General features: G+C 45.2%; 1 protein-coding gene across 1 annotated transcript; it reads left to right on the plus strand.

Annotated features, from left to right (window-relative positions):
• The first annotated feature begins 19,774 nt into the window (after positions 1-19,774).
• marcksl1a (MARCKS-like 1a) lies at positions 19,775-22,751 on the plus strand. The gene is made up of 2 exons (XM_030044927.1): positions 19,775-20,086; positions 21,393-22,751. Exons 1-2 carry the CDS (start codon positions 20,003-20,005, stop codon positions 21,906-21,908), a joined length of 600 nt encoding a protein of 199 aa, XP_029900787.1. The 5' UTR covers positions 19,775-20,002; the 3' UTR covers positions 21,909-22,751.
• The last annotated feature ends 602 nt before the right edge of the window (positions 22,752-23,353 follow it).

A 23,353-nucleotide genomic window follows, 5' to 3' on the forward strand; every position in this document is an offset into this window, starting at 1 on the left:
AGGGGGCGGTGTAGGAGAGCTCAAGAGCTAAAACCATGAGCCCCATATACACAACAAACAGCACAGTCCTAGGCTTGCCTGAACGTAGATCTTCGCCACAATATGATGAAGCGATCATTCACAAAGCCCCAGAGATGCTCAGAATGAAATTAATGAGTTTGCGGTGCCTCCTCATTCAGATATGTGTGGGTGATTAGTAACTTCATTTGCATTCAGAGTCAGTGCCAGTGCTTTTGTCCCACTTTGTAGCTGCATTAGGAGCTATTTAAACACTGACTGAAAATGCTTCCAACTGGAGAAAAATAATACAGCCTTGTAGCAAATAATAATGTACTCACTGCCAGATAATGTCAGAGCCAGTAAAAATAATTATAGTATCTCTATGCATGGCTTGATTTTTTTATGGAAACTACTTTATGTAATAAATTTCATGATAATGTAATAAAACGAAGTTATTACAATAGCAATTTTTCCTTTAAAAGATGTGTAATATATATTATAAATTAATAATAATATATATCAATGATGTAGAATGGAAGAATGTGATGACTGTCTATTATATCATAAATAATATAAATATTATGATATTGTTTTATATTATGTTTTCATATTAAACACCTTTTAAAGGAATATAGAGGTATGACATGATCCATAAATTTGTAAAAATAATATGACAGTTATTATGTTTTTATTCCATTAAGATGGATACTCTCCTCATTTTTCCAATACTATCAGCTGCTACTAGCCTGAATAAAGCCTGCAGATTGTCAGCGTTTACTGCCAGCAGCAGTGAACAGTAGGCAGAGCGGTCCTCTTCACGTGTACGAATAACAGTTGAAGGTAAACGCAGTGATGAGCGGTGTTTCTGCCATTTCACTGCAGCAGCGTCTCCTGACAATCCAAAACAAAGAAAGAATGCAGTTACAACTGTGCGTTATAATTACTACACCAAGACAACAGGCATCCTCTTTCCTCTATTGTGAAAGAAAACCTCTACGACGTGAGTCAAGATTACAGATTTCCACTCTCGGTGAGGAAGTTCTTCAAAGATGACACTTATTTTCGCTGTGACACAAACATGAAAAAGAATGTGGTCGAGCACGCACATGCCCACTGTGAAAATTGGCGCTCCACAGGTGATGGATTGAGGATTGCTTTGCAGTACATTGTTATCAGTATGTGTGTGCGTGTGGTGTAGTTGTGTGCGTGTGTTTGCATGCATGTGTAAACAGTACCTAAACCCATAGCTGTCATAGCTCAGATTCCTCTGGCTTTCCGTGTTTACAAACAGCAGATAGAGATTCTCGTCTCGGTGCGTCTCTGCATCCTCAGCCGGAGCCCGAGGAATGTTGGGGTTTAGATAGACAGCGACGCCTCTCATCTGATTCGAGGTCAGGGAGTTTGATCCACAACTGCAAAACTATCAACATACTTCACCAGATGGTTGGTGCAGTTGTGGTTTGCATCCATGCAGGAATCGTTTTCTTATTCAGCCATGCATTCTCTCTTTATCCCCGAATAATTTTGCAGCTCCGTCACTCCTATTCCTCATCAGATAAAGCACACAATTAAAAAGAAGATTTCACTGACACTCATGCATATGTATGTGCAGATTCAAAGTCACACAGGAGCCTCAAAATTTAAACACTGCTCCCTCTCTGAATCAGTATTGCAGGTCTAGATGCGGGGCTAAAGGCCAGAGCAACGAAAATGGAAAAGTAGAGAGTAAAAACGCTCAGTGCTGAACCTTAATTTCTATTTCCTTTTATTTTGTAATACTAATTGGAAATACCAAACAGGGATTATAGGATTACACTTAAAAAACAAAAACAAAAAAACACCAAAATCTATCCATAACACTACCTTATGGACAAAACATTTTAAAAACTTGTGCCACTCAAATAGTTAACAAATTGAACTGTTTCTTGACAGTCACCACAGTACATACAGTCCCGTACTGCAGCTTTTGACATGTGCACTCACAGGATGCACTGCTATGATACATGGGTCTACATGGCAAACACAGAACACATGGAAGGGGATCTGGAATGTCCTGTGAGGAAAATATGGTGGAAACGTGTTCACACACACGCACACACAGGGACAGAAATGCATTGCAAAAGCACATCGAGTCCTTTTGCTGGGGACTTTTGGCTTGCCCCCCATAAACTTTGACTCATGGGTATGCTGCATAGGTAGCTTTTTAGAATGAACAGACATCCCAAAATTTGATCTCCAAAAGCTCAAACAGCACCCACCTCCAAGTCACTCCCACCAACGGGCATATTTGTGCATGTGGCGCCTTTGCTGATGCATTGTGGGACCTGGCAAGCCATAGCTACGGTAAGATGAGCTGGATACTATAGCTAAGGTAGGCTAGGTGGAGGTTTTGGAGGGAACTGTACCAGATGTTTTTTCTTGGTGCATTTACTTTGGATTGGACCCTCTGTGTACAATGGTGATTTGTCAAAATTATGAGGGAGAAAAAAAAATTATGAGGGAAAAGTTACCGACACAAGCTGAAACACTTCACCCAAAATACAAAAATCTATTATCCCACTTTGCCCTAGCACAATATATCAATCCAGACAGATTCTGTGTGATTTGATTTGATGAGTTTTCCAGCTTGCAGCAAAAGAGTGGGGTTGTATGGATTTTGTTGTGTTTTGTGGTGTTCAAACAATAATCAAAAATTAAATTAAATAATAATAAAAAAAACTCAACAGCAATAGCTCTTTCCAAAAACAATGACATGGGTTCCCGGGGTAATCGACAACCCTTGGGACAAAGAGTTTCATTTGAAACTATATCCTGTCAAAGGACATTAGCAAACTCTATCTATCCACCCCCAAAAGTGTACGTCTTGTGGGGAGACAGCTGAACTTTTTCTCTGACACACAGATGACATCACAGTCCACAAAACTCATGACCCAGTGGCAACCAAACTTCAGACATGTTTATGAAGCTTGTAACTGTCTTTTCTTAAATATAGGGTTTGTTTACAAGGCTGAGGTTAGCCTCAGACATATTTGTAATGGGATACTACCGTGTTAAACACACTAACTTGGTCAAAGTGAGTAGAATCCCACTCTGAAAGCTGCCCCGGTCCCCGAGAAGGACATGAGCTACTGGGTATCAGGTCTTCTCCAGGGCCAAAGAATAGCTTGCATCGGGGACCTGAGGGGTGCTTGGGATCCTTGGAGGGGAGGGTGCTGGGGACCATATCAGAGCTTATTAAAGGGATCATGTTCTCCTCTGAAGTCCCAGGGGGCTGGCTACTTCCTGTGGCCATGCGGCCAGGAGCCAGCCACATAAAGACAAGAGCAAACAGATGGTCCCAGCAGAGTCCAGAGAATTGAGTACTTCCTGTGACACTGTAGCTCCTCTGCTGCTCCTTCTACCCTGCTGTCTTCTGCATCCCAGTCATACCTGCATCAGTGTTTACACTCAGCCCATATGGCATATGTCCATTTTTCCGTGCTCGTACAAATCTGTCTTTGTTTGCATCGCAGTCATTCACTTCATGGGGCTCATACTGGCATACACAGCTAATCATTGTATGTGCTTCTCACTCATATTTGTATTTTATCCCAATCTTTTCCTCTCTGTATTGTAACCCTTAGCGATTTTTAAAGCCCCCTCTTCATTTCCATAGAATGCACTGGAAGTCCATCTCACATGTTGACTTCAGGTTCGTCCTGTTAAGGTTCAGCATTCCCTGACTGAGACTTAGCCTTGACTCTCTTTAGCTACGATGAGACCGTTGTTGGACAGAGGCGTAAAATCGCTGCATATGAACACCTGGAGAATGTTAATGTAATCAGCGCAAATCAGATTCCTCTAACAGCCACTGGCAGGAATTCAGGGACTGGGAGAAATGGAGCAGTGGAAAGTGGTGGAGGTGGGGGGATGAAGAAAAGAGGAAAAGGTTGCTGGTTTGTGTCTTGTAAAGATCTAGATGGGCTTGTTGTTAATGAGGTCTCACATTCTTGCTACATTACTGTCTTGGTATTTTGTCAAACTGCTGCTTGTGTGCCAAGAGATTAAAGAGGAAGCACTTATATGGTGAGAAAATGGGGCCCGTTACCCAGTCACAAATGAAATCCCAACCCGTGAGATATATGATCATGTACCCTAGCGGGGGAGACGGGCTCAGGGTCACTCTGCGTGTGAGAGTGTGATTAATGCGGCTGTTGAATGGCTGAACGTGAGAGTGAGCCATTTGTAGTGGTAACCTTTGACCCCTCGGTGTAGGGCTGTCGTAACCACGTTTCCTCATCCCTGGGTGCATGTGAGTGTGTGTGTAAGCACGCGCACGTACACACATGTGCTCTCACAGGGGTATCGGACATACTTCCTGGTGCAGAATGTCCCTGCGTCCCAGTGGAGTGAGTGACTGGGAAAATAATGATAATGCAGGAGCAATGAGGTCAGACAGTTGGAGTATGACTCCTCTATCTGCCAACCCCTGACCCAGATTGTAGCCAAAGCTTACCCACCCACAAACACCCTACACCCCCTGCATCCCACCCCTGCCCCGCCCCAACAGTCTACGGGGACAGAGTGCGGCCCCGGGCCAGCGCGTTAGCCTCAGCTGCACAAAAAACACGCATGCACACACACTCTGTTTACTCTCACAACTTCTGCTTACTGGTCTTTTCATTGTGAAACTGTCACAAGATGCTACTCCATATCAGCCATGACCCATGATGACACACACATGATGTTTTCTTTTCCTTGTGCTTTTAGGCTTTACTCCATCTAAAAACAAGCAGAAGTGTGCTGCAGTGTATTTCTTGTGTTATGTTTGTATCTATGATTTCTGTGTTTTTGACTATATATAGACATACAAAAACATATACGATGTAACCATCCCGTCTCAATAATACCAACTGCAGTTGTTTATTATCTTTTGTGTATCCTCCTAGACGTCTTCCTCAATATAGAAAAAAAAAAAGACTGGAAAGGAAGGAAGGGGAGACGAAAGAAGAATCAAGCTGAGGGAAGGATGTGAAGGACAGGATGAGGTAAAGAAAGATGCTGGAGGAAAGCCTGCAGAAGGTATTTATACTTCTATTGAGCCAGCAAAAGGACAGACAAGGCAGCAGACAAACAAGTGTGTCTAAATCCACTTGTCAGGACACAATCGGAGAAATAAAGGCAGGTGGCTGAGCCAGACGGCATGCAATCAAAAGAGAAGATGGAAAAGCCGGGGGTGAAATTTTCGAGATAGTTGCGGAGGCTTTGGTGATTTGAACCGAGGCCAGACGTCACGTAACAGGTGTGAGCACCAAAGGCAAGGTAGAGGGTGTCTGGCACAGTCTGGACAGGAGAGGTGAAGGGTGACACTGGAAGCTCGGAGTTTGGGTGGATGGGGCTGGACGCCGTATCCCCTGTGGTCTTAGAGAGGCTGGAGAGGGTCAAAGTATCAGCTTTCTGCCCCTGAGGTGTCCCACAGCTGCCATCTCCATCCCGAACAATTACTGTAAAAAGGCTCCACCATACAGCCCAAATCCTGACACTCTCTTTTCCACCAAAACGTTCCAGGGCAACAGCTCCTGGGCTTTGTTCTTGGAGGAGAGTCCTGGAAGCAAAGCGCCTAGCTCAAGTTCTTAATGTATTTGCATCTCCACTGCACCTCAAGAACAGCAAAACTACTGCAAATTGGGAGGAGGTGTCTGGTCATTCTGCTCGTGACTGAAAACAGCAACATGGCAAACGATGCTGAAGCTGTCATTATGTTCATGATTATACTTTGCTGCTGTGATGTTGTGTATTTGGTTTTGGAGTGGAGATATGTGGAGGTTGAAAATAAGGTTGCAGAGCGCAAGAGCAAGAGTAAAAGCAAAAAGAGGAATCGACTGTGACATGGCATGAGGATGCAAAAGGAGATGAATGGCATTTTTTTTTTATATCTTAATCACTAGTTGAACAATATCTTGCCAAAACGATCTTTTAATAATTCATGTGCGTCACTCCATCCTGTTTTTAAAAATGACAAGGGTGATGCTTTCATGTTGCTTGTGTCACACGTTTAACAACCAGGTGGAAACAGCGCTTACGATTCCTAAATTGCCAGCACATCGGTGGGAGCTTGAAAAAAATGTTGGCTCAATAGCCATGAAGGACTATTTTGCACAGACTGCCATCAACCCTCTTTCTCATACATGGTCCCTCAAAACTGACTGAGAAACCTCTTTGTGGCACTTGTGGTGTCACCAGATTAATGCAGGCATACTGTGTGGCATTCTGTGTTGCCATGAGGCACTTAACCTTCTGTTATGAAAGCATTAAGACCCAGTCATAAGCCTGTAGCTGGGAAACCATAGAGCATTTGATTTGATGGACTGCTTAGTGAAATTCAGCACTTCCATCTCTACAATAACATGATGTCAACACTGGTTTTCATAGATGGAGATGCCAAGGTGTGGCAAGATTTGACTGATGAGCAGAGGCCAATTGTAGCAGCCCATAAACTTAGCGCAGGGCAGAGTAATCAGCTTAGAAGTTCATGACAGCCCCTGAGAGTTAGATGGCAGGGCGCGCGGTAAAACCACGACGCATTATGAAATAAACAGCTCAGGCCAGCCCCTAACAGAGTAATGTTATTGAGTTATCCCATAACTGGCTCAAGCCAAATCCGCCTGCTGCACTTTGCTTAATGTACAACAGCTGGTGGCAGCTGGGGCCTATGGCTGCCATGATGAATGTGATGTCATATCTAAACTCCCGCCTACCCTGACCTCCCATGATTCCTCAGCTGCTCCAGGAGAGGTGAGTGTGGCAGCTGAGCGATGAATGCCTGCATGATGCAGATCTTCCTGGTCTGCCACAGAGCATCTAAAATAGTGATTTAATCCGTGCTTCCTTCCACAGAAGATGCACAGTTTTTGCTGGCATGTGAAAAATCATCTATTTGCCTCCATTAATCACATCTTTCCCATCTAAATATAGTGTAACCCTTCGCCTTCGCTCTATCCATCCTGTCTTCTCAGTCTGTTTTCAAGCAGCTCCACTGTGAAACACACGCAGAGCTAGTATGCATATTAGCATGCAACAGAGTGCAGCATGTTTCAAATGGGATCGTGCTGGCTCTGTCTCGCTGTGCCAATATGTCTGACCATGTATTCTGACATTCTAGCTGACATCGTCTTCTGCTTGGGTACACAGCCTCGGGGATGGTTGGAGGAGCTGGTTTGAGGATGGAGGGCTGGTATGACGAAGGTATGATGTTTATTGTATTTGTGGTTTGGGTCATGGGAGGAGCCAGGGTCGATTTTTCTCCCTGTCTACAGGCGGCTACCGGACGTGAGGTTCCTCAGGTTCATACCCCTTCCATTCATGAGATCCCCCCAGCTAAATGAATTCCATCACTGTTGTCATGGTATTGTCATGGCAACCGCTTAGATCCCTGTCATTGATGCCACTGCTCAGTCAACAGAGAAAGAGAGAGAGACAGAAAAGCAATGTAAGGGAAGGGGGAGGGGGAGAGGGGGAGACATAGAGAGCGTGAGAGACAGAGAGGAACAGAGACGGGGAGAGATTTACAGTGAAGGGCAGAATGACAAGGAGCATTTTCACGTTGTGATTTGACCGTCGCAAGTGTGAATAATTGAGCAATGCTGCAAGCACCTCCTGAAATTAGTGTTTCTAGTGACCCGGGGCTTTACACAGAAACAGGTCTGTCAACTGGTAGAGGCTAGACTCGCGATGCCTGTCCCCATCCTCTCCTGCAGGGATGCTGGAAAACAGCTGGGATGTACAGCAGGTACATGGTTTATTAATGGATGTGACTCTATTTTGGGACTCAATACAAGGCACTGGCACCTTTTCCTGAGAGGGCAAAAAATGTACATGTGACATACCACTGCCCGATTGTAGAGGGTACCTGGCAGAGTATGGGTTTTTTCTTAATGTCTTTTCAGCTCTCTCTCTCTCTCTCTCTGTTTCTCTCTCTTTTACCAGGCTCTGCACCATAGTAACACATCAATACACATGCAGAGTAGATGCAAATTTCAGCATCACCTAAACACACATTGCGTTTCCTCTCTCATGCACTCCCTCCCATCTCCCCCCCTTACTTACACAATCTCCCAATCTACCACACATGCACACACATACATCGCTTCTTTCTTTATCAGTTTCTGTCTCATTCTCTGCTTCTCTCTCTCTCTCTCTCTCTCTCTCTCACACACACACACACACGCGACCACACACACATGCATATTTCAGTCTGCCTCTGAAACACCACTCTACCTTCCCTTCAGACTGGAAGCTACAAGATTAATCCATTTGCACAGTAGCAGAGTAGAGAGAGAGAGAGCGACCAGGGGGACCAACAGGGAGAGCAAGGGGAGAGAGGGGGGCTGGGTTTGAGAGTCAGAAGCTGTTAGCGATAATTTCACTGAGACTCCAGTCTGGATCTTTTACATTTATACGGATATACTGCGCGGCAGATACACAAAAGCAGACAGGGCACTGCAAGAATATGGTAATAACACGTTCCTGTGGCCCAAAGGCCTGAGGCACAACACTTACTGTCATCGCACATCTCACTCACCAAGAACACGCTTCTCCTACGCAAAATGATTAACAACCTCCACTGTGTCAGCAGTATGTGAGGAGCTAAAAAAGAGACATTTTGATTTGTTTTTATGCAGGCAGAGTGACATAACCCACCACTCTTTGATGTATCATTGGATGACGTGTGATATGTAATGATGCAACCTGGTGAAAAAGTGATTGGGGATTCAGCAAGGGAATGTGCACATGGGTTACTTGTCAAGGAGGTGAGCTGACAAAAGCTGCATTTTTTTTCTATATGAGAATGTGTCCGTGCATCTGGAAGTTATGCATTGCAGATTAAAGACACCAGTGGTCAAATATGTGGTTCATGTGAAATTCTGTAACTCGTGCACTGCGGTTTCGTCAACACGGCTTTGTTACTGTCCTCACCGTCTGCACAGTGCTGGCTGTGCATTTGCAGGAGAGAGACCCAAGCCAAAGCAGAGATGGGTATCTTTCCACTACACTGCTCTCCCCTCATCCGTTACCGGCCCCCCTCTCATCTGAAAGCCACGTTTTTATATTGATTTCCTTCTCCCGCCCAAAGCTTGGTGAACAGCTGCTTGGTCGGACACCCACATTACTCATCCTGGACACTAAGCAGATATCAATAATCAGCCGTTTCCCCCTTCTCTATTTGGAATAACAAGGCCATACATCAGCCCCAGCAGTCAGAAGGGTGCTGTCACATCACTTGAGCCTCCAAACACTTCCAGCCCTTATAAGGTGATTTAGTCTGTAAGTTGAAATGGAGAGAAGGATTCAAGTCTATTGGTTCTGACCGTAGATACATGCCTACTACACCCCAACCATGAGGGATCCCGCTTCTCTGTGCTGTGTTTACGTTCGGTGCTGAATACCACGGTATTCAGCTCATTAACTCTTATTGCTTTGCCTATAGTCAAGGCATTGTTGCCCTGAAACAACCCCTTGTTTCACTGTGACGCAGCACTTTGGGAACACACACACATGTGACAAACTCATTGATCAAACTCAAGACTGTGTCCCTGAACAGCCTTGAGTGCGTGTGTGTGAGTGCGTGTGCATGTGTGTGTATAGAAGTGATAATACAAAGTGTCTATCAGGTAGCTGTGTTACCTTGCGGGTCGTTCTGAAGGTGAAGTGTTTGATGATAGCAGAGACTCCAAGATAAAGCCAGTCACAGCGCCTCACTGCAAGTCGTTAATTACTACAGGTCACCCTGACCTTGAGCAGACCAGGGCCACTCAGCCCATTAGGAGGGACAATTTGCCTCCGCCCAGGCGACTTTCCCATGCACCCCCATAAATCTCCCTAAACGAATCCCCTGAATACTCTTCACAGAGCATAAAACCAGACAGGATGGTTAAATAAGACACAACGTCCTTTCAAGCTGTTTATTACCTGCCCATCTACAACCGATGATTGAACTCCTCAGGCAGTGTGTGGCAATGTGTACACGTGTATATGTGTGCTTAGACGTGTGTATGTGTGTGCCCACCTGTGTCTTAGAAGTTCAGCAGACCCGAGCAAAGTGATTATCTATGATTCTGGTGTGGAGAAATACATTTTCATCAGCGTGGGACATTTGTCCTTTCCCTGTACTCCCGCAGACAGCTGGAATGTAAGAGTAAGGTGGTTCTGGTTACCTCAATGCTTACAAGTTGGGGGAAAATTGGACACTCTGGAATGTTTGTGAATGAGCCCCTCTTGGGCAAATTGTTAAGCAGAGGAAAATGGAGCTCCCCCATAAGTAGCCACATCAACAGCCATCATATGCTGTGGGGCAAAATCATGACACCAAATAGCCTTAATAGCTTGACATTCTTTGCTTTCCTGAATGAATCTGGCACTACCCCGGAGGCACAACCAGCATGCCTCAGAAATCAGGCCACAATGGACAGTGATCAAATTGCTCCCACTGTGCATGCACCACATACATGTGGTCATCTACCCATGGGACGAGTCATGTGTTTATGTTACACATCCATAGGCCTAAATCCTCCAGTGACATCAATAAAGAACGGCCAATCTCATCATATTATGGCTTTCTTTATATATAAAAATCATTGTCACTGGGTTCAAGCAGATTATCTCCCACACTAGTGCTGGATGGTGCCTGATCGGCTTACGGGTTCATAGCCATGGGCTGAGTACGTTATAGAGGTCCAGTAGGACCACCTGATCACAGCTCACTGTGCTTATAACCAAACCACCAACCAATGCCCTTGGCCCCAATACTGTGCCTGCAGTCAGTACCACTGATAGCAGCTCCTCCATTGGTTTCTGTGGAGAGATACAAAGGGTCTTCTAACTGCTTTCCCATCGATCTTCAGTCCCTGCACATCACTGATCCATGATAACCTTGTTAGTACACCCCAAGGGGGGGGACTCACCAGGGACCCGACACTGTCTTTCTTTGTAACTGACGAATGGCTCTGCTTCCCCCAACTGCTCTCGAAGCAGGTGTCTTTCATATTGTACCTGTCGGCAGGAGATATATTCATCTCGCTTTGTTTTTAATGTATCTTTCTGTCAGGGCTATATCTCAGGCTCTGACAAGGAGTGGATGTATGGGGGAATAATACAGGCAGTAACAGTAAATCCCAGGCTGACCTGCCTGCACCCATTCCCTGATGAGCCACAAACGTAAATAACTGCCTACACCCCCTCACCCCTTACCTCACTCCACCACCTCTCTCCTTCCCTCCCCATTCCCTGTTCCAACCGATCAATCTCTAATCAATCACTTGCAATCACTGTCAGACAGTAGCCAGAGTGTTATAGGCTAACCAGGCCCAGGCTAGCAAGAGGCTAATGCAAACTGAACCACAGGCAGGTTGGTCAGGCTGCAATAGATCAATGCTATCTGTGTCTGCAGACCGGTGAAGAGGAGGTCAGTGCTACAAACCAATCACTCTGTGAGATCAATTAAAGCATTTATGAAAAGGTGGTAATCATTGCTGACAAGCTTGCCATAGTCACCTGATGGCAAACAATGTGAGCTAGGTTGCCAGCAGTTTTGTTGAGAGTCATACTACTGACAATGTGATGCTTTATCATCACATCACACAGCTTGCTAGCTGGCAAGGCTAACAAGCAGAGGTCACAGCAAGTTGGCTGGGTGAGATTTTGACAAGTTGTGGCTACAGTCTCCAGCCTCATGGTCATTAATCTAACAAGAAGAAAGAGCTGAGCCTGCAACCTTCAGGCTGGAGACTCCTAACCTCATTTGCATGACTGACATCTGTGGTCTCCAGGCAACCACCTCACACAAATACTGCACAGACATTTAACAGAGAAGAGAGGGGGTGCAAGATGCCAAGATACCAAGACTTTGTCAGAATCAGAGTGCACTGATGTGCCAACTTCACCCTTTAAGTATTTTAAAATCAACTTTGGATGCTCAACTTACATGTCACCATTGTGCCATTTTTGAACCAAGAATACCTCCTGAGAGTGAAGTTTAAATAACCTGAAGCCAAGCTCCCCCGACCCGCTGTCTTCTGAATTATTTACTAAATCACAAAGATATTCATGCCACGTTGAAGACCCAATGCTGGTTCTAACAGAGCTGTTTTATGTAACCATGTTTTGATAAACTGGAGGAGGACAAGAGAGGGAATTGGGGGCAAGAGATGGAGGGGGTGGGTTATAAATAGGTCACAAACAAGCTCAACACAGTGCCATGATGCTCCATGACAACCCAGCTGCAGTGGCAGATGGATAAAATGGAAAACTGGAGCAAAATGACAACCAAATAATGAATCATGGCAAAGCTGAGTGAACTACAGTAGCCCTGTTGAAATGCTTCCAAACTGACTTGGGTCATCTTCTGTTGTGGCACAGCAAACAGGGAGACCATTACTCAGTCGGGGGACCGGGATTTAACCGTGACTGCAAGCATCTGCCCTGCTGAAGTGTCTTTGAGCAAGACACCGAATCCCTGCCAGCTTCGCATGTGCAGGCACTGTTATGTAGCTGCCCATCGTGTGCATAGAAGAACATGACACAAGAATAATAAATTATTACATTATTATTATTATTGTAAATGTCTGTGTACACAAGTTAACACGCCTTATTTAACCAGCCACATTAAAAACCCTAATTAAACCAGCCATGTATTTGGCACACTGCTGTTTTTTTGTGTTCTGACTGCAATTCAGTCTAATGAAAGTGTGATTGTGGGGTCAACAACAGAAGTGACCTAGCTGTCTTTTTCAGTGTGATACGAGAGCAGTGAGTCAATGAATCCATCCCACACATGGCTCATTAGTACACAATGGCCGAGTATTGACTCTAGACATTTATTGGGTTTTCACCGGGGGGCTTTTTCTCTTCTCTACTGTCTGTACTCTACCCTCCATTCTGCTGAGGGATAGGGCGTGTGTGTGTGTGTGTGTGTACATGTGTGGGGAGGGGGTTAGGAAATGAGAGATTGCATTGTTAAAGGATGGCAGGCATTCAGTAAATAGTCAAGGTTTGATTTCTTGCCACTGTGCTTAGAGAGAGAGAGGGAGAGAGGAAGAGAGACTGGATTACACTCTGACAGCTGGGAAGAGCTTGGCCATAGTTTAAGCTGCAGACATTATAAGAACTACCCTCCACCCCTCTCACAAGTGCACACACACACACACACACACACACACTACAAACACACCCCTGACATACTTGAACACTCAGACAGTGTGGCACAAGTGCACGCAGACCCCAAATCACAACATTGTCTCAGGCAGCACAGCTGAAGTGTCTGTGTTGGCTTCCCTTTAAAAATACATGCTTGGGAAATCCTCTCATCTCAGTATCAATACAATTTCAGCAACAGCAAACAATGGCCTCGCTCCAGAGGGCCCAATAAAACACAATGAGGTATCGCTGCACCTTTTCAAACACACAATAATGTATGAGGGAGATTTTCATGAAGTAGCTACTGAGAATTGCACTGACAATACTTCTCCGCAGGAAAACACATAGGTTAACACACTGGAATAAGGAGCTTGTAAAGCGTGACCTCCATTCATTTTCCAAGAGGGATCAACCCCATGACCTCAAGTGACATTATGCTCAGATCAAAATGGCATCAAACACCGTATATTTTTCCACACGTAGATAGAGATCACTGCTGAATTAAGATACGAGGGGTGTGTCTGATGTCTTTTATTTCAGGATTTTGGGTCTTGATGTCTGAGTCATGTAAACAGACTGGTGGATAACCCTCTTTCTCTCTCTCCCTCTCTTTCTCTCCTCTCTCTTTCTCTGTCTCCCCTCCCCCCAGCCCACGCCAGACTCCCCGCTGAAGCACAGCAGGGATGCCAGGTCATACTTAACACCAACCCCAACCTCTCTGCAAACCAAACCTCCTCTCCCTCTCTCTCTCTCTCTCTCTCTCTCCCATCCCCCTTCTCCCATCCCCCAATTCCCCACCCAGCCCAATGCCTAAATCTGCATTACAATGAAGTCTGAGGGGGCTGAGGGGTGGGGGGTGGCTCAGCGAATCACAGAGAGGAAAAAGTGATGAGGGGGGGACACAGAGAGAGTGATGATCTCACAGATCTGCAAAAAAGCCGGCAGATAACACAGAACTGAGCTAATGAATGTTTATGTCAGTGTGTATCTCTCTCTCTGTGTGTGTGTAGAGGTGTTTTTTGTGTGTGTGTGTGTGGGGGGGGGCAGCATGCATTAGATTTAAATGGGAGTCGTTGTTTCTGAATGTACCTATGTCTGGCAGGAATGTGTGTATTTTAAACAGCAAGCGTTTCACTGCTAGTTATGTCTTAACAGGGGAAGATGACGGGTGGCTGTGTGTGGTCTTATGTCTTTCATTCGTTTTCATAATATGCAGGAATGCTCAGCTGTCATGAAATATAGCCCCATTGTGGTTTTATTATTCCTCAGATGTCTATGCATCTACTCCCAGACTTTGAAACTGGATTCACAAGGACAGGTTGAGCTTTTCACAGCGCTGCAAGAAGAGAAGCCTTGCATCTTTCACAAAGCAACGTACACATTTGAGAAACAGAGGTAGAGTCGTGTGATGACTTTACTTCTCCATATGCCATTCTGTGCTGAGGACCTTAGGATTTTAAAGCATTCTGCACTGGTTAAATGCTTTAAAACAGAGCACAATACTCTTGTGGCATAAATACCTTAAGTAACCCTAAGTGGAACATGAGGCCAAACCCTACAGCTCTGCGTCTGCTCTGTCTGGGGTTTTGTTTTCATTCCCATTCTTGTCTATCTCAGCCTCAGCAACTCTTTTACTGTGGTGTGTGTGGGAGGAAAAGAAAGACGGCGAGAAAGAGGAAGAGCGGGACGGATGAAGAGAGGAGGGAGAGCGGAGGAGGAAGAGCAGGCTGTGATAATGATGAATGAGATGATGGCACACTGACCCAGTAATGCCGCAGCACCGCTGCCAGTGGGGATGAGCTGCCCTACTACTGTATGCTCGTTTGACACATACACACATGCATGCACACTTACTCTACCTAGCCAAGCCTCAATTCACACTCACATTTCTCAGCTCCTCACCCTCTCCCTTTACTTCTCTCACCATCTGTTTAATCTCTCTCTGCCTCACAAAGGAGTGAGTTTTACACGACTGGCTTCATACTTGGCCCCGGTGTTATGACAACAGATGCAAACAAGGCACAATAGGTTGAATTTGCATATAATGACCCAATACACCTCTATACCTGGGGGTAAAGAGACAGATGGAGACAGAGCAAAGCATGATGTCTGAAACTAAGACAGTATGAGAGAGATAGGGAAAACTGATATTTGAACATATATCCCCTAATATCAGAGAAATGTTGCTATATGTTACATATATGGTCAAATATAAACCGAAGGTATATATCTATCTCTGGATATGGTGATATACTGTATGACTGCATGTGTAACTTATATAAGTGCATATATGAAGACAATAAGAAGGACCCATGTATTTGTAATTAGACATACGTGTCCATATTTGAAAATGTAGCCAACTTAATGTCATTTAAGGGTATTTAACATGAACATGTAGTGTATGCCATATATGGAAAATCCCTTCATATTCATCACATTTCCGTATGAGATAGTGTGATGAAGCTAAAAGATGAAGGAAGTTAGACAGGCAGACACACAGATTGTAGCCTCTTGGGGCTAAAGGTTAAGAGGAAACCACGGTCAATTTTCCTGCGGTCACAGTGTCCTGGGAGAGAGAGAGAGAGAGAGAAAGAGAGAGAAGAGGAGGAGGAGGAGGAGAGTCTCCACTGTGTGTAGGATGGGAGTCACAGTCATCTCAAATAAACAAGCCTCTCCCGATAAGGCAAACAAAACATAACACCAAGCCTGTATTCTCCTCTAGCCGGCCACCCGACTCCACTTCCTCCCTCTCGATCAGATCGTCACCGAACTACGTCCCCTTGTAAAACGCACAGATACATTGATAGACACAGTAGTTGCCATGGTAACTGGCTCCGAGGCAGGTCTGTGCACACGCGTCGACCTGAGGAGGGGTGGGGTATGTCGCGCCGTGGGGTTGTCTGACACCTTAGGCAGAGAGAGAGAGGGAGAGAGAGAGAGAGAGAAGCAAAAGATACACAGAAAGGGGGGTTAGCGACGTGAGGAATATTTACACGTACCGACGTGTTTACCATCACTCTCCAGGGGGGTTTGTTATGTTGTCTGTGTTGTGTTATGTTGTGTTGTATAGTCTGTGTTGTGTTGTGTTGTTTGTGTTGTGTTGTGCTGTGTTGTGTTGTATTTCCAAGTTCTCTCATGCAAAACTATTTTATCAATGAGGCGAGAAACATGCCAGCACAGGCCTCTGTGGGGTTTGGCGCATGCCTGGCTGAACATTGGACATCCAGCTAGCATCCCATCCTCCCCCTCCTCCCTGCGCTCCCCCTCCCCCACCTTCTCCTCCTCCAAGAGCCACTGCCAGGGCCGTGACAGACAGATACGACTCTACAAGCCCCCGGCCAAGATGGCTGCCATGTGCAGCTTTGTGGTTGCCTGCTGGCGAGGGCCTTTTTGCAGTCAATAAGCCAGTTGATTGACTTAATTAGCATTACAAAGAGCTTTCTTTTAAGTGGACGCACCCCTACCCATACCGATGAGGACAGCTTGCCTTGCCCCTGATTCTCCAGCGAGACGCTTGGCAATGCAAACGTTCTGTTTGTGCCAGACTAAATGTATAAAACCAAACACACATCTCAGCATATGCAAACAAAACACTGTTTAGAAAGAGAAAAAGCTTCTGAGGGAAAACTCAGTGGTGTATTTTGTCCACATATTCCACTGTTTGGATGCTGTTCTGACATAATTCCTTAATATAAAAGCTGTTTTATGAGATGTTATAAGAGAGTGCCTCTCAGGGTGGGATTCCAGTAGTTGTTGTGGTATCTGGGCCATAGCGGTGCAGAATTCAGAAAGTTGCAGTCATCTTTGTCCCGCAAAACCACGCGAAAGACAGACAGGAAACAGCCTGCACTTTGTTGTTTTTGTGATTCTGTATGCATGAATTGTTGACAAAGTGTGGGACCCTGGGAAATTACATATTCATCGAGCTGATATGCTCAAGTAATCTGTTCAAGGTGACAGTCAAAAGATAACTTTTCTCCTCCCTCCTGCAAAAGGAACCCCAGGGACATCATTCTGATTCCTCTCCCTCTATCCGTCCACTCGTCTCCTCTCCTCTCCTCCCTTTCCTTTCTCTTGTTCTCTTTCCTCCTGCGCTCGCGATGCTCATCAGTTGGCTTGCTGAGAAAGAGACAATGGAGGCTTTTAGCGGATTTGAGAGCTCATCCTGTGTCAGGGCATGAAATATGGGCAACCACACAAACAGAGGCATTGACGGACTCCGAGAAAAAAGTGTGCGGAGAGTAGAAGAAGCGCCATGTTAAAACGTGACGGAAATAAGTAGGCAGGCCGAGGCCAGAGGAAATCCTCCAGCCACGGTCTCATCTCTCTCGCAAGGAAATCAGGTCTTGTCACAATGTCGTGTATGTGGTGAGGTACAGAAACGGTAAAGCCTTCATTCTCAGTATTCACTGCTTTCAGCGTTTCTCCTGAATGTTTTCAATAGTGAGCCCTTGGAGCTAAGAATACAGCTCAACTTGAACTCTTCATGATATCTCCCAACGCAGTGTCTTGGAGCTGCACTTCAATAGCCATACTGTTTCCCGACTAAAACCGTAGCTTATGCAGTAATCTAACACAAACGTTAAATCAGCCCGAGCAGGAATGTGAACCTCTCAGCAGTGGCTAATTGTGGCATGACTTCCCCGCTGAGAGGACATCTCTTTTCTTCTCTCATTTAAACACCGGGGACATCACTTTGATATGCAACATTAGAGCAAAATGTATAGAATAAAGACCTGATTCAGACGCGCCACATCTGAAAGCAGTGAGGAATTCCACAGGCATGACTGTGGTATGCATGAGTGTTACGCTGCATGATGAAGGAGGGGATTGGGGTTAAGAGAGGAGCAGGCCACATGCAAACATGCTTCAAGTATTAGCTCTCTTTCTTTGCTCAGTTTGGGAGAATGTATGGAGCAGTGGTGGTGGTTGAAGTTGGGGTGAGGGTTTTTTTTTTTTTTTTTTTTTTAGCCCCTGAGGGTGTATTCCACTCTGGGAAGCTCAGGCCATTGAATGGAGGGAGATCATTCTCTGGGTGGCGTATGCATGCCACACATACCACGGCTGTGACATGTTTGTGAGTGTGTGTGTGTGGGTGGGTTGGTGGGTGGGTGCATGGGGGGGTTCTGCATTTCATCAGACTGGCTGTTCCGCTGCAGAGGCAGAGGGACATATGGACCCACATAAAGGTTTTCATTTTGAACAAGTAGCCTCAGAAGCATCTATGGGACTTTAACAAGAGGAAATCATAAATTTCACTTAATGAAGTCCTGTAAACATGACAAGCACAGAGAGAGTCTTTCTGCTAACTTGGATTCATCCCTGGGATGTGCTTTGAGATAAGGGCCTTGTTGATGGGAAAGAATGGATAATTTGGTTAAGGTTGCCAGAATAAAGAGTAATGGTTTGAAAATGGAGCGGCTGGCATTGTATCTCCATGTGTAAGCCCTCCAGGCTCTGACACTGAGACATCCATCTCCATGTTACATATGGGTGACCCTGTCCCATGACTGTTTGGGCCTTTGCCAGCGCTCCACTAGCTCTCATAACACGCCTTAAAACATATCACCCCTGACCTCGTCTGCATTCACAGGAGAAACCAACAGCTTTAGGCTGATCATGGAAAATGCAATGTCATGGCCACGACTGCAAGATTCAGATGCCAAGCAGAGACTCAGACCTCATGACTGACATGACAGACTGATTCAGTGTCTATCTGTCAGCGACAAAACAGCCCCAGTGCCATCATAAGGTCTCTGCTGACTGCTACGCTCGCTGTGTGTTATGTAATGAGTTTACTCCCGGAAAGCAGGGCCTGTCATTCAAAATGTGGTGGAGCCAATTAAAATTCGTCACTACTAATTCTAATGCTGTTTTTCTCCACTGGAGGACCTGATTGACAAGATAATCTGAGGATTTATTGCAGTCTAAGAATCTTATTGACGCTGTGATGAGCCAAATGTGTATTTAGACATGACTTAAGCCTCATTTACAAGTGTCTGTATGAAAGAAGAGGTGTTGTTACTTTCAACATGATGCTGTTAAAAAAACAGCAAAGGATATCAGCTGGTCAGAAAGTTTGAAATGATCTACCCAAAGGGGGGAAAAAATCCAGTAATATTCCTATCGGGATGTGTTTCTGTCTGTGGTCAGTTTATAGTGACCTTACTGAACTTCATGGCATGTCTTGGTTCTTATGGTATCACTGTAATAGTCCTACAACAGTCATGTAGTACATTATAAATAATGTATAGTTTAGTTGTGTTTATGATATCCTAAGCTTTGCTGCAGGACCAGTACTTTATCATAAATATCATCTCACTATGTAATTTAGTGTTGCCTGCAAAATCTAACCAATCCCTTCATTCAAGAGTGGCAACAAGTGCAGTCCAAGTTAATAAGCAAAAATAAAAAATTTCACTCTTCCCAACAGCTGAAATAGTAGAAAAAACTCTTGCTGAGCATTGAGTTGAGTGGCTGTCTGCTGTGGTGACAGGAGGTGAACGAAGCCCAGCCCCCGGCAGCAGATTGGACAAACACTGACTGTCACGCCCATAGGTGGAGACAGTAGTCGAGTTTGAGGCGCGGTTGAAATACTCACAGTTGTACCCCAGACATCCTTTAATTTGAGCTCAGCCACCGTGAGGTTCACACTCACTAAAGGGGGATCTTCTCGCTTTCCAAACCTAGGGAAAAGGGGGTCTGTTCGGATTTTTTCCCCCTCTTTGGCAAGATCTACCAATTCCTGAGCTGGATTTTTAAATCTCAAAACTCCTTGAGGTTTTTCTTTTTAGATTTTATTTTTTTGTTCAGGAAACCTAAAGGAAAAAAAATGGGAGCCCAGTTGTCCAAGGGTGGAGTAGCTGTTGAGGGGAAAGCCGCCGCCGACCCTGCTGCCGCTAAAGCCAATGGCCAGGTAAGTAGGCCCACCTAACATCAGCAGGGCTCCACATGGCACCCAACGCCCACTTCCAGCATGGGTGCCATTGGCAGATCTCAGGGCAGCGGCAGAAACGGGGCAAATGCTTTAGGAGGTGATGTAAACTGAGCGCAAATTCAATCCTCGGTTAGTAAACCACCTGTTTCTCGTGAAATTATATCGAATTGAACAGAAACAGATAAAATCAGACATGCAGCAAAACAGCCGGTGAGCGCGCATCGATGGCCACGGTCGTCCCCACACAGCCGCGCACCATACCCCCCTTTGTTGATTCCGTCTGGGGGGTCGCACAAGTAAATTTGTAGTCAAAATGTGTCAAACGACGGCAAAGTTGGCTTGTGATCGTCATTTTGGACCTGTTTTCTCTCATGAGTTGGATGTAGTCAGGTTGGCTTAGTCGCTGACACGCTGAACAAAAGATGCGCTGCACAGGCTGCAAATGTGCTCTGCTGGAGGCGCATTTTGCGGAGTTGCAAACAAAGCGCAGACGAGCGCCAGTGCAAACCCCATCGTCTCCGACGTAGACGTGCTCTAGTCTTGCATTTTAACCAATAATTCAATGGTTTTAATGCAAAAATAATGGAGTTGGGGGTTTAAACAGCACGTTTTGATTGGCGACGCGCAATTAGTCTGTACAGTTAATTGATGAATTATGTTGTGACTTGGCGGCAGCTGTTTGTCCTAATCCAGATCAGAAGATGTCGAGGCTGTCTCCCATTCAGACACGATCGTGAACTTGTTGTCACACCGCAGAATTTGATTGACACATAATTATCACCTTATCACAGTCTATAAATTGTCGAGTTAGATTTTGAAATTTCGTTTTAAAACGAGTGTTTCTGTCGGTGATTGTAAATGGTGTGTGCTCCATTGCGGTCAGATATTGTTAATTCCATGCTGAAAGCAATAGTTGATACGAGCTGCAGCAACTGGGTTTCTGGGGGATTCCTTTGTTCCCAAACTGCTCGCTGTACTGACGTCTCCATGCACCTTTACTGCCCCCATGTGTCTGGTGAGAGTCATAGCAAACAGCTGTTGAATCCCCTTGTCCTCAACATCAGACGGGCAAGTATCTTTCCTCACATAACACAGAGCAACTGTTGGACTCAATAGGCCAATGCCAGACTTCCTCACCCTCAAGTCCTGTTTACAAGACAGGCAGACACATTTCTTCAGCACAATTCCTTTTTTATCTGCACTCAACCCAGCTGCATAGCAGAGTGGGTGAGTGAGCCATTTGCATTATTTTGAAACACAACTAATAAACCCCCCTTTTCTGCAGGAAAATGGCCATGTGAAAACTAATGGTGACGTCTCAGCCAAGCCTGACGGGGATGCGGCTGCCGCAGATGGAAACGGGACAGTCGAGACAGCCAAAGAGGGCGAACAAAGTGCCGGAGACGCCATCGAACCAGCTCCTGCTGCTGAGGGCGAAGCTGCCAAAGCGGAGGGCGAGGCTGCCAAGGATGGAAAGAAGAAGAAGAAGTTCTCCCTGAAGAACTCCTTCAAGTTCAAGGGCATCTCACTGAAGAAGACCAAGAAGGGCAGCGAGGAAGGCAAGGAGGAGGCCACCTCCCCTACGGTGGAGGACAAGCCCGAGGAGAATGGCCACGCAGCCAAGGAAACCAAAGAGGAGACGCCGGCCGCTGAGGCCAAAGAGGAGGAAGCTGCGGCCCCAGAGGGAGAGAGCAAGGCAGCCGAGGAGGCCCCGCCCACAGAGGCTGCCCAGGCCGAGGAGGCCGCCCCAGCTGAGGACACGACACCCGCAGCCTCCGAGGGCGAGGCCAAGGCAGAGTGACTGCACCCCGTCGAGGCACCTGAACTGACTTTCCAAGATTAAAGTATATAAATATATATATGAGAGACTCGTGCCACGTTCTTAAAGTTATAAACAAAACTACAAAAGAAGACAAAGAAGGATATATCACGTTTGCTGATTCAACCACCAGTTCACTGCCTTTTATTAGTTCTTTGACAGACGGAATCTCACCGGGCCCTCTCATGATGAAAGTGTCGGCTTGCGTCGCCCCCTCATGGTACACACAGGGACTGGAAGTGCGGCGAAGGTAATGGATTGGATGTGGAGCGAATCAGGAATACTGACTTATTTTCCCAATTCATGGAGAAGCATCCTTTTTATCAGCGTGGCAGCCCTATAACATTTTATTTTTCTTTCTCATCTTTTTGGGATCTAGAAATCGGCAAAGGTTACGGAGCGGGAAAGACCATCTCCTTCACTCGAAATGACTGTTATATGGACACATAAACCTTTCAAATGATCTTATTCATTTTTACAATTCTACATTCCTATGTTTTACCCCCAAATTTCAAGTATTTTGTGCTGTATAGAAAAGTGAAATTCGAGGAGGGGAGGCGGCAAGAACTATGTCTTTGTTCGTGCATTTTGATTCTTTTCTGGCTAAAACCACATTCAAGCTTTGAGTCTTGCAGTGTTCACATTTCAGAGTTTATGATGCAGGGGTTGGGATTGTGTACAAAAATGTGAGCTTTTTATCTGCAAATTGTCTCTGTAAATATGTTTTGGCCAATATTTTTGGTTCTCTTTATTTTGCTATCGTTTAAAGATGTTAATGGTTTTATTGTAACTTTTAATAAGGGTAAATAAATGTTTGATCCCCTCTGTCTGTGTTTTGCCTTGTGATTTGCACCTCAAGACACACTGCTACAAGTGGGCGGGTGACTGGCACTGATTTGAACTTTTAATATCCCTCAGGCCTTTGCTTGGGTCTGTTTGGAGTATGCTTACATCCGACGTGAACAAAATAGGTCATTTTTATGCAATTACAAGAACTTGTATAAATAAACTGATAGGCTGTATGTTCTTGCACTTTTTCTTAGATCTGTAAATAATTTCAAAATCAGCCTTGAAATAGTTGGGTTATAGGCTACAGTAGTGAGGGTTAATATAGCATTATATCGTGTTTGGGGGTCCATTATGGACATGGACAGCAAAGAGATGTGGCACCATAGAGGAAATAAAACCAAAAGCAACCACTGAAGTTGCAAAGGACAGGTTTGTATTTTTAGATAAATGTTTCGTTTGTTTTACATGGCAAGATATCTTGGTAAAGTGTCCTTGAGTGTCAAGAAAGGCGCTTATAAATAAAATGTGTTATTATTATTATTATTATTATTAAGATGGTAACAGCTGCACTAACATCCTGGAGGGAATTCTTCCTGAACTGACTTTCTATACAAATCTTGCAGATGGATGTAGAGGCT

The sequence above is a fragment of the Myripristis murdjan genome, chromosome 22, assembly GCF_902150065.1.
Source record: "Myripristis murdjan chromosome 22, fMyrMur1.1, whole genome shotgun sequence".
Lineage (NCBI taxonomy): Eukaryota > Metazoa > Chordata > Actinopteri > Holocentriformes > Holocentridae > Myripristis > Myripristis murdjan.

What these genes read in the sequence shown, in the direction of transcription:
- marcksl1a (XM_030044927.1), top strand. Translation starts at nt 20,003, where the DNA reads ATGGGAGCCCAGTTGTCCAAGGGTGGAGTAGCTGTTGAGGGGAAAGCC. An exon ending in CCGCTAAAGCCAATGGCCAG is followed by an intron (nt 20,087 to 21,392) that starts GTAAGTAGGCCC and finishes CCTTTTCTGCAG; the next exon opens with GAAAATGGCCATGTGAAAAC.